A 16,694-nucleotide genomic window follows, 5' to 3' on the forward strand; every position below is an offset into this window, starting at 1 on the left:
CAAAATCACAACTCATGACATTTCAGCGTTGTAAGGTTTCTGCTTAGATTTTAGTCTTTACACGCTGCGTCACTAGGCTAGACGTCAGCGGCTAGAAACGGCAAGTTCAGATCCCACACAAAAAATATACATGATTAGGCTTCTTGCAATCACAAAACTATACCATTAATAGTTATTTTTATTGAAACAAACTATTTTTACTTTTTGTAGTTTCAAAACAACCCTAAAGGATATTAAATATCGGCACAAAATAACGCCTATAGACAGCTTAAACTAAAAAAAACCTAAATCATCAGTTTTTCAAACCCCATATTGGTGCAATCTACATTATTTAAAAAAAAAACCAGAAAGTGTCCATGAGTGGCTCTTGCTAGGTGGCCTTCTGCATGCTTTTACTGATGATTGCTTATCAGTGTTAAATCTATAGATTTGTTGTCTTCCTTGGTGCTGTCATCCCGTAACTGGGCGGCTCTTTTCATGACAGCTTATTCTGAATCAGTGACGGTTAAAAACACTACATCTAAAATGCTCGCTCTCTTTCCCTCTTTACACACGCATACACACAGTTTCTCAAGTGTGACCGTGACATGTTACATCCTCTATCCTTATCTGCATAGGAAACACGTCTCCAAAAAAGGCCAAAGGGCGTCTACTGAATGGTTTGCTTACGCAGCTCTACAGTCAGACCGAGAGGCAACCAGCCCGCTGATTCATTCACTGTCAAAAGTGCGCACACAAACTCATGATCCAGTGCGAAAATGCACACTACATGCTTGATATTGAGAAATCTGCCTGTGCTTCTCATTCTTATATAGTCCTCATGTGTGTGATGCTAAGTGTGAGGTGGCAGGGAGTCGGGGGGAGATACTTCCGTGACGGGGCTTGAGGGCTGATTCTGGACACTGAGGAACAAGTCCTCTGCACGCGTGTGCTGCGCCGGTTGGCCCTTCTTCCATCTTTGTTGTCAGTCCTTCCACCTGAAGGAGCTCAAACATTCCAGTTATGGGTTTTATGTCCTTTCTCTCCCCTCCTCTTGCCGTGCTTTCATCCCTTCATGGCGTCGGCGGCGAGGCTCTCCAGAAGAGTTCTATAAATGTCCGAGCGGAGGAACCGCGGGTACGAGTCTCTTTCCATCAACCCGTAAACGATCTTCTGAGCGTCGTCAAAGCAGTGCATGGTGGGAGTCTTGACGTTCCTTTTGATCTGCTCTCGGGTGTGATAGTCGATGTTGATCTGGAATGAAGCACAAAGGTAGGAATGAGGGGATTTGAGCCAAGAGCAAAAGATGTGAGATTCAACATTTCAGCTGGCACTTCTCTCCTCTTTCAGAGGACTGCTTGCACTGACATATAAAGACAATATGTAAGGGAAACGGTGTCTGTGTGTGACTCTGAAGTTACCTCTTTAGGCGATTCTGCTTTAATGAACTGCTCATAAATCTTCTTGGCTCTTGAGGACATTCGGAATGAAGACTTGATCTTTTTGTAGTCCTCACACGTGAGCCAGAACTCAATGTTCTCGTCGCTGTATTCGGACTTGAGAAAGTTGCGAAAAGTAGCCAGTCCATCTGAGGTGAAGCAAATAAAACAAGCCCATTTTCAGCTTTTATTTAAAACAAAAAAAGAAGAAAAAACCCAAATCAGTCTGCCCAAACTGTCATTCTTACAAACACAATATTGTTTTAGCAGCATTCTCACTCTCAGGGGGAAAAGGAACCTACATTTAGACTCGAGAAGCTTTTCCAGTGACTGTGACCATTGTTGGGTATCTTCTAAACTTAGCCTGCTGGGAGAGAATGCAAGTTGGATTACTTAACAGAATCAAATTTGAGCAAAGCGAAGCTGTAAAGGGTGCGAGTCACACAGAAGCACACTCATTAAGAAAGCATAGCAGATGGGCTTATCGAATTCAGACAAAAATGCAGAACCCTGGGATATGCCGGGTTGGTGTGCGTGCTGTGCCAAAGCAAACATGGTGTCTCAGGATCATTTGAATCCTTTCAATGATGCCATAGATGGAAATCATAGGCGCAGGCTGGCTATTTTAAAACTGAAATGTATGCAAAACACTCCATAAGTCTCCTTACCTCTCAGAGCTGGAGGAGTGAGAGAACATGCACTGGAGTCGGCACATAAAGTTCTTTCCACTGTGTAGGGAATAAAAAATATATGAATATATCCCTGTTGCGTTTATTGCTGTTCGATTAGCTTCCAATGAATGTGTCAAAGAATGTTAGGAGGGCTGGTGTTTAGAAAAGACAGTGACTCGTGCCGTTATATAAGATGAATGGCTATTTTCAGAGATAGTATGAAGTATTTTTAACATATTTTTTATGTCACCACACTATTTGCTATTAAACAGCTCGAGATTTTCTCGTCAAGCTCCAAGTCAGCACATTTACTGGAAACTCCAGCTCAGCGTTAAAGTCAAAAGTTTCACTCACATGTTTTTGTTTCTCTTCCTGTCATCTCTGTCCATGATGAAGCGCTGTGTGTTGGGTGGTTCGACGATTAAGCTTGGCATTGTTTTATTAAGTCCACTCTCTCGGGCTCTCGGTCCTGGTCATGCTGTGGCTGAGAGACACTTAGGAGGATTCCCCCTGCAATGCAGCTTTTTATACCAAGGTTTCCTGTTGACGGTCTGGGGTTGATGGGATACATCAGAAGCTTAAACTAAAGAGGAAGCACCCCTTCCTTCCCTCCCTCTCCTCCTCCTTCTACCTCACAGTTAGAAACAACACATACTCACTCGGTGCTTTGCATGCATGTCTCCCTCCCTCGCCTTGATGCCTTACTCCCTATTATGTCTCTGCTTCTTTTCCTTCCCTTCTGCTGTTGCTGCTCCTTCCCGCCTCCTAACCGGACTAGCCAAACAAACAGCACTCTCTGTGGCTGAAAGCTTGCTGTGTTCCCATTATTTTTAGTCTGCCAGCACAGATGCAAATGACAGCAACAGTGACTTTGATAGGCAAATCGTGACCTTCGCACGCTGTTTGTGTAGTGAGTCCATTAAATGGGATGTAAAAGAGAAGGCGGTTGAAACCAAATATTGGGATTGTCCTTCCGTCTTTCATATTTAACATTTTTTGATCCCAAAAAAGGGAAATTCGTCAAGATGTGGTAGAAATGTGCACAACACAAGGCTACAGTCATGAGTGAGAAAGAGGAAACAGCAAATTGATTGCAACAGAGAGGCTCCGCAAGGCAGGAAGCCAGAAAGACTGTCAGAACATCATATCCTGACCACTCTCATCTTTCAGCTGCAGAGTTATTACTTTATTATTGAAGCCTTCCACCATCGTCAAACTGCAGGCGGAAATCCTTATATGGTGGCTAAAACTAGTGTAAAAGGCGGGGAAAAAAAAGTTGCAGCTTTAATCCAATGCCAAATATCTCCAGAAAATATAGAAGGGTTTGGAAGTGCCTCAAAAAACAGAGGGTATTCTGTCAGCCCTCACATCAAGCATGATTTGTAAACTACAGAAAAAATTACAAAAGAAAAGAAAGAAAAGAAACGTACAGTTAAATTTTAGGCAGATTTTACCGTTAAAATGAAGAAAGTGTAACATCAACCCACACAAAAGGTAGACATCCAGCAAAGTCAAGTACTATGATAATGAGCATGATGTCATTGCCAATGTCAGAGACCCATACATATTTGAAGGGCCCCAATGTTTTACATTTGAGCCTGTTATTTATTTAAGGGACAGGGGAACAGACGAGAAGTGAGGAGAACCAACCGAGGTCAGCCAGAACTTGTGGCTGTGGCCAAAGAACCTTTAATGAACTGGATGGGGTCTTGGCAAGAACTAGCATTAGCTGAAATTAGCATTAGTTGTGGTGACCCTTCACATTTCATGTTCCTTTCAGTTTTGCGGTGATCTACAACAGATATTTTCTCTGGCATTTAAGTAGACGTTTCTGCTGATAATTGTAGCACAGAAAAGAACTGTGGGAATTCAAATCCCAAACTCTTATCTTAAAGATAAACTAATTTATGTGTTTGTCTTTCGGCTACATCTGAAGGTTTCAAGTAAACTGTTTGGAGCAAATGGTTGGATGAGAACAGTGTGCTCTTTAGTAGAGTAAATGTCAGAAGGCATTCTTGGTCTCATGCTCATAAACTTTGAAACTTCTAAATGTGCTAACGATATTGCCAGAGAAAGCCCCTGGTTTAAGGTGTTGTCAGTCAAGGTTTCAAATGATGATTGTTGAGCGAAGGTCTTTGTTTGAAACCCACCTTAAGATGGAAGCGATTTGTCTATTTGGATAGACAAATGGATGCTGGGCTTATACAGGTGTGGTCAGAAGTTTACATACATTTATTGGAATGGATATAATTGGAATTTGGGGCTTTTCTGGATTTTTCTTAGCTGTTCTTTTTCTGGTGTGAAATAACTGTACAGCATACTTTTAAATACTTAAATAGTCTTTAATCACTTTAAAAAACAAGAACTGGGTATACAACTTTGAATTTATTATGGATATTTTCCTAATCCATACAGGGTGAAAAGTATATACACAGGCTCAAACAGCCAGTCCAAGCAGTCCAAGCAGGTTAGCGAATACCTAAGAGGGAAAATGGTAGATGTACACAAATTGAGAAGTCTTCTTTGGAGCCATTTCTAAACAATTGCAGATCCCAAGATCAAGATCATCATAACATAAGTAGAATTTTTATAGATGTGACACAACTTTGTCAAGCTATAGAAGAAGACCCAGGACATCATTCTTAGAAAAGCAGAAACTGGTTAGGATGTTTGGGAACAAACAGGGACTGCCATTTATTGGAAAAAGCAGGAACACCAGTCTCACTGTCTATTATGAAGCAAGTTTTACATCACTACAAACTGAAAGAGCGCCAACCATGAAACAAGCCCCTGTTTCAAAACCAACCATGCCTTACTGAAACATGCAGTCAATCTTGACAAGCCAAATGCCTCACGAAGAAATTCTTATGTTCATGCAAGATAAAGATTGACCTATTTGGCCACAATGACGCTATGTTTGGAAGAGTAAAGGTGAGGGATTCAAACCTAAGAACACTGTACCAGCTGTCGAGCATGGTGGTGGTAGCTTCATGGGTGGGTCTGTTTTGATGCCAGGAAAGTGGATGCAGTAATGAAGGAAGAATACTTCCAAACTCTTCCAACTTCCGCTCAGATGAACAGCTAGATTGTTGAAACTTGAGCACAAGTTGGAACTGCCTTCTTAAATGGCCTTGTCAAACCCCCGACTTCAACCCTGATTAAAATTTGTGTACTACACTTAAAAACCAGGTCCATTCCAGGGAACCAACCAATTTATGAGGAAATGTGCCAAGAAAAGTGGTTAAACATACAGTCAAAATTACACCAGAACCTTTTTGATTGCTACAAAAAGTGTCAGGTCAAGAGCAACTTGTTAAGAGACATTTAACCAAGTAATAATATTTGAGCCTGTGTGGATTTGAGAAAATCCAAAAATAAATTCAGTTGTGCACCGAATTCTTGTTTTTTTTTGTTTTTTTTTAGAATGATTAAAGATGTATGCTGCACAATTGTTACACAATGGAAAAAAAAATCATAGAAATTGTTAGAAGCCCAAAATTACCATGATATTTATGACCATGAAGAGTTTAAGTAAACTTTTAACCACAGCTTCATTATTATTGTTTTTGGAGTCCACCTATAACAAAATTTGAAAACATCCCTGATTTGAATTTTATCATTTGTACAGCACAGGAACTCTTCCAGGAAGTTCCTATTTGACTAGAGCGCTTATAGGTCTAGTTTGCATATGGGACCTCCTCCTGTCTGTCAAGATGAAGGGGCTACAACTGGGCTAAAACACATTGTACTGGCATATGCTCGCAATTCGGGTAGTTTGCAGCAAATCTTCATATATGCCTCAGTTTGTATATAGTAGCCTGTTTGATTTTGATACCCTTTGGGCTTCAACACTCTGGTGGTCAGTTTGGCACAAGTTGAAGTTTGCATGTAATTTGCAATGGCTTTTGATCTGCAGAGTTGCAGAACTTTTCAACAGCATTGCTTTCACTGCAATGTATCGCCCAGTGTAGGAAAACACAATTATGGGACATTAAACAAGCAAGGCCGCTCTGGGTTATCACTCATTGGTTACAACTCTAATCAATGTACTGACAATAGTCACTATGGTCAGTTTACATTTAAAGCAAAAATAGATCAGGTTATTATCAAATGTAGCCCATAGCCTTGCACTTCCATGTAGACCCTAGCTGGGAGTGTGACAGTACTGAGTCACACCATCTGCCTCTGCCTTCACATGTTGCAGAAGATTTCCTACTCATTTTGTATAGAGAGAGGATGTTGGTGCTTTATTCATTCTCATCCTTGACCACATAGCACAGAAATGTATGTTCACCCCCCCCCCCCCCCCCCCCCCAAATCAATAGAAACAGCTTTGCATTGACATTGTAGCAAATACACAAAACCAGACAAAAATAGCAACTCTGCAATCTTATTAATATTTGGTAGTGTGAATAGATTTACTGTTAGAGGTGTGAAAGCCCAAAGCAAGTGCATTTCACAGATCTAAGATGCGAACTTTGGTTCCTAACTGGGGAATTTGAAGTCTTTAAAGCTTTTTGAAAGCTTCCACTCGAAACCTGATGCCATAGGCTACCCTGTTATAATCTACCCTTAGGCTTTGCCTCACTGAGGCTTCCCTTTTTTGCCCAAACACGGTTATAAGTACTGAGGCGTTGCGATAGTCACCAAACACTGAGAGGTGAAAGCTGCATTCCCTGTCTGAAGTTAAAATGTGGACAAGCACATCAGTGTATAAGATTTAACATTCAGCATCCAGCTCTTATAGGAAAGTTCCTCCCGACCGTAACCGTCTTGACTAACACTGTGCCAGCAGCAGTACTCACTTCCTTTTCGCTACCATGGTAACGGTTGTGGGCTATGAGAAAACAGTGACAGATTGTGTGCCATGTGATGGAGGAGATGTGAGACCTCTGTCGTTTATCAGGAACAACCCGTGACACTCTGTGTACTGAGAGTTTTCTGACGTACGACTGTACACCTGCAAATAGTTTCAGCCCAAAATTACAATCAAAACCAAGTCAACCATAACATTTCCTACAGTATCCACATAAAATTAGAGTGAGCACTTTCAACCTTTTCATAGCACACATGGATTTTGTCCTGCTTTAAAACTAATTTTAACCTTTTAACTTAATTGTAATGCTTTCAGAGTTTACATTCAAAAAATTATTCCACAAAATACTGACTTTATTAAGCAATTTGCTTACATGTAAATTTTCCATGTAATTTGCTACATATGTAATAATAATGTAAAACATTAAATTTAATGGAATCTGTTGATTGGTGTACATTCGGTTTATACCAAGAATATTTTTTAATGCTTAATTATTTGATTAATTATACCTTTAAATTGAACATTTCAGTTGCATTTTACACAAAATTATTGCTTTATGTTCATGAGGGAAAAGTATTTTTTTCTTTTTTTGTGTGTAATTATGAGATTAAGGATCCAAAATAAACTTTCCAACAGCTATATCTCTGAAACACAAGTGGCCCTGGATATAATAAATAAAAATAATAATATTGTTATTAAAAGAAAGAGTTGTGGTTACTAGTCCATAGAAAAATAGTATGAGTGGGTGTGTCTCTATAAAGATATTTCTCCCTGCAGTAGGTTGGTGTCTGAAGCTTTCTGGTTTCTCTCTGCGACTATGAAACATGGATTTTGGGACATGACTAATTGTAGGTTCAGTTGCAAAGTTTTAAAGTTTGCATTTTCGCTGTAGTCAGCTCGGCAACTTAAAACTGGAAGAGCGAGCGGCTAATTTGACTGAGACTTTATCATCCTTTTTTCAATCTAATGGCAACCATAGTTTACAAAATGAACATGATATAGAAAACACTTCAGTCTAGAGACTGATACCATAGAAAGTCTTTATTGAGGTCATACATCGAGGAAGCCAAGGGGTCATGTTCCCATAGAACCATAAAGGATGTTCTGCTGTTATACTGAGTGTATGATTTCTGTTTCTATTTCCCTCAATGTCCAAATAGCATTAGAGCAACCTTTCTCACATCAAAGTAAATAGTTTGCATGGAAAGCAATAGCCAAAACCTTTGGCTTTTGTCTGAAAACGTAAATCTACCATCGCTTTTTAAAATCCATATGCATTTCTATCTAATGACTAGTAACTAGAACAGGCAAACTCAAACTGAATATACACCTAAAGGCCCAATCTGTCGTCCCTATAATGGCAGCTGACTAACAGACTGGGATGTGTTTAGACTCAACTGCCATGACACAAATATTTGTGTCATGCTGAAGTGGATGTTGATTGTAAACTAGCTAACATGGGGAAACAATATAGCAACATAGTTTCAAAGCCTTCTTCACTTGTGTTGGAACTACAAAAAAGTGAGCTTCATAGTTTGTTTTCATACCTTTCATTGGTGTTCTCTTTCATATGGTAGTACATGAACTCTGGACTTTCACCTTTATGTTAAAAACAGAGCAAATGCCTCAATATAGTATTTTAAAAATAGGATTTTCAGTCATAAAGCTATTAGTCTTTGACCAGATAGGGTTCAAATATCCTTTTGAGTAATGGTATGAGGCGCTTACTGTTGTAAAAAATATAAGCTACTGTCCTTTTATTATCAAGTCTGATAAGTGATGAAGCAGATTCTCTATGACCACGTCCTCTTTTTTTGCCCCACAGTACTCATCATGGTTGGAAAAACTGCTTAAATTTGTTAACAACATCAGGCCATGAGTACAAACCGATGTGACAAAAACCTTTATTAACGTGGAACTGTTTAACATACACAGTCTCTCTATTTTCATCTGAAAAAACCTTTCCCAGACTCCTCTTTTTGTAGTATTTTCCCCAGTCATTGTCTGTGGGTGATGAGATTATTCCCCTAACAAGGCAGCACATTGAGGGCTGATCTGTTACGCATCAGGTTGTCTGATGACTCCTGTGTTGTCATTTAAGCCCTTGAGTTATTATTAGCTGCCTCAGTACTCCTTTTTAAGGCACAATCTTTAGGAATAAGGCCGTTTACAGAACAGAGCGGGATCGAGGGTTAGAGTGGGGGGTTACTTTTTTCCAGTTTAGTAAACCCTGATGTTGGTGTACAGAGTCAGGCCCACACCTAATTAAAGGATATAGTAGACATGTGACTGAAAACAGAATCCCTTTGCTGGGTAAGCTGTGGAAACTGTTATCCTTTATTTTGACTCATGCCCTTCCTCATGTCTCAGTTAGTCAGTCAGATAAATATAATTCTGACTATATTGGAATAAAAAGAATACTTATAGATGATGAATGACTACAGTTACTGACTGAATTAGCCAAATTTGGGCAAGAAGTCCTAACATTTCACATCAGAAACAAGCTTAACTTACCTAGACTTTCAGTTAACACATACAGTATTTCAAAGAACCTTGAACTCCTCTAAAGTACTAACACATACCAACATTCTTTATACGTACATATCTCCACACTCACATTACTTTTCTGTCATTGTGTTTGCCTTGCTGTACTAAAGTCCACGGCATTTTATCAGTACAAAAAGAAAAAATGATATTGCACACTGTTAAAAAATATTTTTTTATGTTTGGGTTTAGAGTGAAACAGTAAATTAGTTGATCCAGGGATGGTAGCTCTCTTTAAAGGTACCACAGAGTCCTGGATTTGCGCTTTAGACTCAGGTAGGCATCTGAGTGCAGGAATCTTGGGCAAGAGTCTCTTTCCATCAGCAGGTAAACATGTTTCTGGGCCTCGTCAAAGCAGGAAAGGTTGGGTTTCTCAAGTGCCTGCTTGATCTTCTCTCTAACACGCTGGTCTACATTGATCTGAGAAGGAAACAAATGTGACAAGTCAACATATCATCATGTAATGGGTTCCCAAATTGGCTGTGTTTGTTTTCAATTTGTAAAAAGGTGCTTGAAAAACGTTAAATCCAAAATAATTAAAATGCCACCACCAAGATGTGCAAAATACACCCCTGGAAGGAGGTAAGAAAATACCTCTGAATCCTAGGGTTACATTTTTGAGAAAAAAAAAAGTCTATTTTGTGGTCAATTTTATTACTGGTACAATAAAAAAAAAAACATTAAATCAAACATTAACTTGCTAGCTCTCTTGTATGCTTTTCAACTCAGATGAAACTCCATGAAATTCAGAATTCTAGCTGCTGAGACAGATCACACACACACACACACACACACACACACACACACACACACACACACACACACACACACACACACACTACTTGTCCCTAAAGAGTTTCCTGTCCTGTTTTGTTTTTTTAACTATGTTATTTCTTGCTCCATTTGTATTTGGATTCTGCTTTTTCTTTGTAATTGAAATACTTCATTCTTTCAAAGAAACATTGAAGAATATATAAAACATTTGGCTTGCCATTTAGCTGAATGATTACTATTGTATTGGTCTTGCTTCACTTCAAGTTGCAACTAATTAAATAAGAAACCATTGTGGAAGTTCCTTGAATGGCTACATAAATCAGTTCCCCATAGACTTTTATATTTCCACGAAATACAGCATTAAAAAATTTTTAACAGCCTGCTTCAAAAAAACAAAAAAAACAAAACAAAACCCTAACATTATTCTCTGTGGGTAAAATCCCTCTTTAAGACAATGTTTTCTTTTAAAAATACCTTATTCATGTGGATGTTGGAGGTAGGAGTGTGACTGCTTATCCTGTCACAGGCAGCTGGTGGCCTTAGTTCTCCAACTCCAGTTATTAAAGTGGACTTCTTCCTCTTCCCTTTGTCTATTGTGTTATTGCCTTTTAGAGGACTTTAATTAAATTACCTAACAAATAATATAGCATGCTGTGAGGTACAACCTGTATTAGAAGTTTGTGTTTCAATTTATGATTGCAGGTTGCTAACCTAGCACGCTAGCTATAGACTCCAAACTCCAAATATGGCCACATCTGACTCCAAAAAACTAACACAAATATCTAATCCTATAATAATGTGTAGTAGAATTAGTATCCAAGTGTACGTTGCTTGACAACCCCACATGATACATGTGCTGCTTACTTGCCACCACTAAGTGATTTCTTACTAGGAATGTATATATTTTGTGTGCAGTCTGTGGTTCACAATGGGAAAATTCTGTGCCATATTTGAAATGAATAAAACACTACATAACCTCCCTCCATACTCTTCTACTTTAACTTGTTTGTTGGTATTTTTACGTGTTCGGTATTGTTCTTACTGTCTTGTACGGAAGAGGATTAGGGCCACTGGAAAAAAAAAAAAGAAAAAAAAAAAGAAGTGGGCACATCTTATTTTTTTCTTCTTCCTTTCCTAAATTCTGAGAATAAAGTCAGAATTCTGAGATTAAAGTCAGAATTCTGAGATTAAAGTCAGAATTCTGACTTTTTTCTCAGATTTATTTTCCAGTGGCCCTAATCCTCTTCCGTAGTCTTGGAGCAACTGTGACAACATAATTATCTCTGGGATTTCTTAAAGTATTCTGATTCTGATTCAGTGCATCTTCCCTGAAAATATGGCACAGAAAATACTGTACTAAAAGCACCAGAAGCACTGGAAGTTATGAAATTTGGTAATCATCTGCATTGCTTCACTGAATTTGTAAAAGTTTTGTACAGTTTTTTCTCTGATGCAATCATACTTTCCTCTTTTCTGTAATGCCAGTTTGATAAAATGCAGTTTATATTTGGGCCTACTTTTAGTTTACAAAGTTACTCAGAAAGTCCAAGAAAGTAATTTCTTCTTTTAAGTATGAAATATGATTTAGCTCTGGTATAACAGACAAACTGACCTCTCTGCAGGCTGTAGGCTGGATGAACTCCCGGTAGATCTCCTCTGCTCTCCATTGAAGGTCTTCTGGTGAGGTAGTCAACCTGAACTCCTCACATGCGAGCCAGAACTCAATGTTTTCCTCACTGAACTCAGACTGCAGAAAAGAGTGGAATGCTGCTAAATACTCTGCAAAGAGGGAAAGGGTTAAACATACAGAATTATTCATTACGTGAAATTCATTTGTAGAATCACATGGCTCAGTTTTGTGAAGAGTAACACTTCTTACTTTTGTCTTTTAGCAGTTTTTCCAGGTGAAGTTCATGGTCAGTCTGACAACTATAAGGAAATGATATATGGCTATTATTTTCTTTATAATATACACCATGGAGATGAAAATAACTAACACTTCCAATCATATGATACCTTAGCTTTGAAGAGTACATCTCATCATTACATTTCTGTACACTGACACACTGGATATCCTTCTTACGCCTCCTGCAGTTCAGTACAATGTCAAACCTTAAAAACAAACTCAAGTTCAATATGTTTGTTAATGTAAAGTTTATAAATGTAAACTTAGTATCATTAGTGTGCTTGGCTTACCTTCGTGGCTGCTTCATGTTGGGCATTAAATCCTTAAATTCATAAAGTCGAATCCTTGAAAATAAGAGTTTGGGCATTTTAATATCCCTGTAATTCCCTGTAGGGAGATACAATAGCCTGCTGTGATATGTGTAAAAGCACTGTTCCCTCCTGGGCTTGTCCTTAAACTGCCAGGAAAGGTATACCTATGACGCTGTGGGCCTGCTGGTACCTGTATCTAAATGCCAATTGGATACGAATACAAATGTCTGTTGTTAGACTGATCTACCCTTGTTACTGACTCACAGCTGTAAAATTCCTATGGGAGAATTTTTTTTTCCGTTACTCAGATTTCTGGAAAAAGGTATTTAGGTGACTGATTGACTGCGTGATGTATGTGTAGTCCATATAGGGCGATATGAGCGTTTGCCTTTTACTTGTCTGTATGGAGATTCTAGATGCACTACCTATGCCATATTTTAAATCAGTACTTCACAAATGGTGTGCCGAGACATGGGTGTGCCGTAAGGGAAGTCCAGGTGTGCTGTGGGATCTTGTGAGAATCATGATTCATTTTTACAATGAATGGCAGGGCAAAGTCACGAATTAGCAGTTAATTTACTGATCAGTTGTTTGCATGCATTCATGTCCCTGAAAAAAGGCATAACATTTGTTAAAGGCAACCGACTGACCGTGATTGACAAGATTTGCTTGTGTGAAAGAGGCTATGATTACTTAACCACCAGCAGAGATGACCCACGATCTTAAAAACCCAGGAAAAAAAAACAGCTGTATTGGGATGTAAACATGCAGTAAAACAGGGATTGGATATTGTATCTATGTCCATTTTTTGTTGCTATGTGATGACATGAAGAGAAAAATTATGGGAATTCAACCAATTGGTGAAGATGTGATAACACATACAGTGAGCCCAGAGGTACTAACAGGTCAAATAATCTTGAAAAGGAAGGGCGCCAAGGAGATGATGCCATCAGATAAAAACATAGCTGACAATGGCTGCAGTGAACAATGTCAATTGTTTTTAACACTGTTTCACTCAAACATTTTTGACACTGTTGTAGCAGTGATATGGTATAGAGCTGTTATATGTCGACAAAGCATCTACGGATTACCAAGACAATCCCATGCATCCACAAATTTTTTTTTCCCCCATCAAAAATACCTATGACCTCATCTTCTGATGCTTCTCGCACACACTTGTTGCCAGGTTACAAATAAACATTTTCCTTCCTAGTTCAATCCCCACTTTATTTTGATTAGTTGGCGAGAGACATTAAACATGGATGAGCGCAGAGAAGATTCAAAAGTTGAATCGTTTTGAGCTGAGTGCAGAAGCAAAAATGAACTTGGGGTTTTTATTTTTGCCGAGGACTCTGTGAACACGGAATTTCATTTGTCTAGATTTGTCTAGAACATTAGGCACTACAGGTCAGTTTGTATTTGTAGGCACAGGCCCTAAGCCACCCATTGGCAAACATTAGCTAATGCTATCACTGTGCACAGAAAATAAAGAGGAACCAACCATGCCTTCAGAGACAAACCTCACCTATTTCTGAATCAGAGTGCTGGATCTGAATCAGAGGGAGCAAAACTGTGAAACTGTCTACATGACAGTCTTGATTTTCAAAATATTAAAAGTATTTGATGAATTGGACAAACAGACTTGTACATTTTTTTGTGTAAAACAATAAAAGTAGAAACAAAGACAAGGCATAAAAAGGCTGGAATGTGCTTGAAAACTGCTAAAGTACCACACCCTTGAATCACTCTTTTTGCTAATTTGATTAAATGATAAGTTAAATATATTCTGCATACCAACAATAAATTGAACGTCATGGTAACAAGTGGCTTTCAAGTGAGAGCGGCATAACTCTAACACCCTAAATATTGGGTTGCAAGGCAATACATTGTAGAGCTAATGCCCTCTGATTTTAAGCAGGCTCCTGGACAATTGACCACCAAGTTGGGCCTTTGAAGGTATTGTTGAGGAATAGGGCCCAATAAGTCATTTGCAGGAAGCTCTTTAGATCAAAGACAGCATTATTTTTGTGCTGGCTATAAGAAGGACAACCAAAAAATGAAAAAGAATAACTCAAAAAAAGCTGTTTTGAAAACTGTGATGGCCCGAAAAACATGCGCACAGAAACTGAAACATGCACTGAGTCATACAAGGACAGAGTAGCAGCATTTTAAGGCACAGGATATTAGTAGGGAAGTTTCTATAAGTACTGAAACTCCTGAAGCAAGTGACCCAGACAGTTCTGAGAACGACTCCTAAAACACAAATGTTCCCTCTTTACTGTCCCCATCAGCCTTAACATGCAAGCCTTAGACTATATGTGTAGACAAAGTTCCTCTTCTCTGATGACCCATATTGATATACTAATGGAAATTTTACAACACACAAAGTCGGTGCTTGTGTGCATTTTTGGGTGGGTGCGTTAAATCAGGTGTATCCATTTGGTGCTTTTCAAGATTCCCTCAGGGGTCTCGTTGTTGGGTATACTGCTGTGTTTGTGGTTAGGAGAATGTTGAAGTGGGTTTATTTCAAACTTTCCCCTCTAACACTACAGGAGCCGTAGTAGATGCACATGTGAAGCTGGAGATTTAAATTTTCAGTAGCCAACACCCTTAATATTGCATGCTTGATTGAACTGCACTTTCACACCAGGGCATGAGAAAATCCACAGAATACAGAACAGCTCTTTGTTAATCAATGTCTTCATCATGGGTCCATTGAGTTTGTGAAATTGCAACGTTGTGTCGCAAGTTCATTAAGTTGTAACAAATGGAAATGGCATTTTAATAGTCTATATAAAGTATTAGCATTATACAATACTGTACAATCTGGATTATCATTGTTACATTTATTAGCTTTGATATATTGCCCACTTCCAGGTTGATGTCTCTTGTACACCCAAATAGGTTGTTAATCTGCTAACTGTGCACAAGCTATAGATAATAGCATGGCTAGCTAACTAGATTCAACAATAATGTTGTAACATTCAAAAGAAATAAGAGCTTTTGATAATGCAGAGAAACATTCAGCGAGGTTATCAATCACATTTAAAAATCTATATCAAAATTGTAAGCCAACGATTATTAGATTTTTTTTCTATTGCTGTCCTAACTCCAGAAGCAGTGTATATTACCATGCCTAGCTACCTACTAGCTTCTGCAGTGACCTTGTAACCAGGTGTTTTTCAAAAGGACAAGATTTACATATAGTTATTTTGCGAGTCAATAAATTGAATATGTATGTAGAGATAATAGTTAAATAATGAACCAAGATGAAAATATAGAGTTGTCTAGAAAGAAAATATTATAGGGTCATTTAGACTAATTGCAATGGCATTTACTGAACAACTGGTTATACAAAATATTTTTTCATCTGCATTCAATTGACAATAATTTAAATCAAACTTCATATTTTGAACAATCTCTTTCTATGTTAAAGTGTAGCTCTTGCCAGAAACAGAATGTGTTTCAGGTGTGATGCACGTAAAAGTTCTGTATTTGCAGCTGTTCAACATAAGTAGCAAACATGACTTTTAAAGTTTCTTTTAAGTTTAAAGTTCCTTTTAAAGTAAGTTTAAAGTGGAAGCATTATGTAGGCCTGTACATATGATAGAGGATACTACAGCATCTGCTGTGTTACAGGAGAATTATAGACTAAATGAAATACACTAAACAAGGGAAAGCCTCATGCTTTAACATATGCTGAAATCATTTCTTTAGTCAAATAAATGTAAATAATATGACCCGAATACAGGCTAAAATAAATTATGATAAGTTCATACAATTCAATTTCTAAACTGGAACTCTTTGGACCGTGGATAGAATTAGAAAGGTAAGGGTTGTATGACTATCCCAAGGATCAAACATACAGAAAGGACCATCACATTGTAGAAATGGTTCATTTTACTATAGGACTTGTATTCAGCATTCTTTTAAATAATAGACATTGAAACATGATTTTAAAGCAGCATTTAAGCTTCCCAGTGCATGAATTGACCTCAGCAATTAAGATAATTTCTAATAAAATAGTAATCCCAAGCATGCCTTTATCAAGTATGTGAAATATCTGAATTTGAATCCCACTGAAAGTCTCTGTGGGATCTACAGAAAAAAGCAGTTTAGGCATAGAAGAAAATTAGTAAGCTGGAAGCTTTACCTTAAGGAATAAGCTAAAATTGGAAGTTTAAATGTGTTTGAAGATTGAATCATTTTCCATTTTTTAACATTGTGTCTCAAAATACATCTTAAAAATGCTCT

At 38.2% G+C, this 16,694-nt stretch overlaps 1 protein-coding gene across 1 annotated transcript; it reads right to left on the minus strand.

Annotated features, from left to right (window-relative positions):
• Positions 1–1,044: 1,044 nt before the first annotated feature.
• LOC309693046 (uncharacterized protein) lies at positions 1,045–12,599 on the minus strand (the record flags this gene model as incomplete). Its single annotated transcript, XM_082512026.1, has 10 exons — positions 12,420–12,599; positions 12,240–12,335; positions 12,103–12,152; positions 11,836–12,002; positions 9,687–9,869; positions 2,444–2,562; positions 2,087–2,146; positions 1,721–1,785; positions 1,401–1,567; positions 1,045–1,233 (listed from the first exon to the last, which is right to left on the minus strand). Exons 1-10 carry the CDS (start codon positions 12,494–12,496, stop codon positions 1,045–1,047), a joined length of 1,173 nt encoding a protein of 390 aa, XP_082368152.1. The 5' UTR covers positions 12,497–12,599.
• Between the last annotated feature and the right edge of the window lie 4,095 nt (positions 12,600–16,694).

Source organism: Aulonocara stuartgranti (assembly GCF_965226115.1).
Source record: "Aulonocara stuartgranti genome assembly, chromosome: 17".
NCBI lineage: Eukaryota > Metazoa > Chordata > Actinopteri > Cichliformes > Cichlidae > Aulonocara > Aulonocara stuartgranti.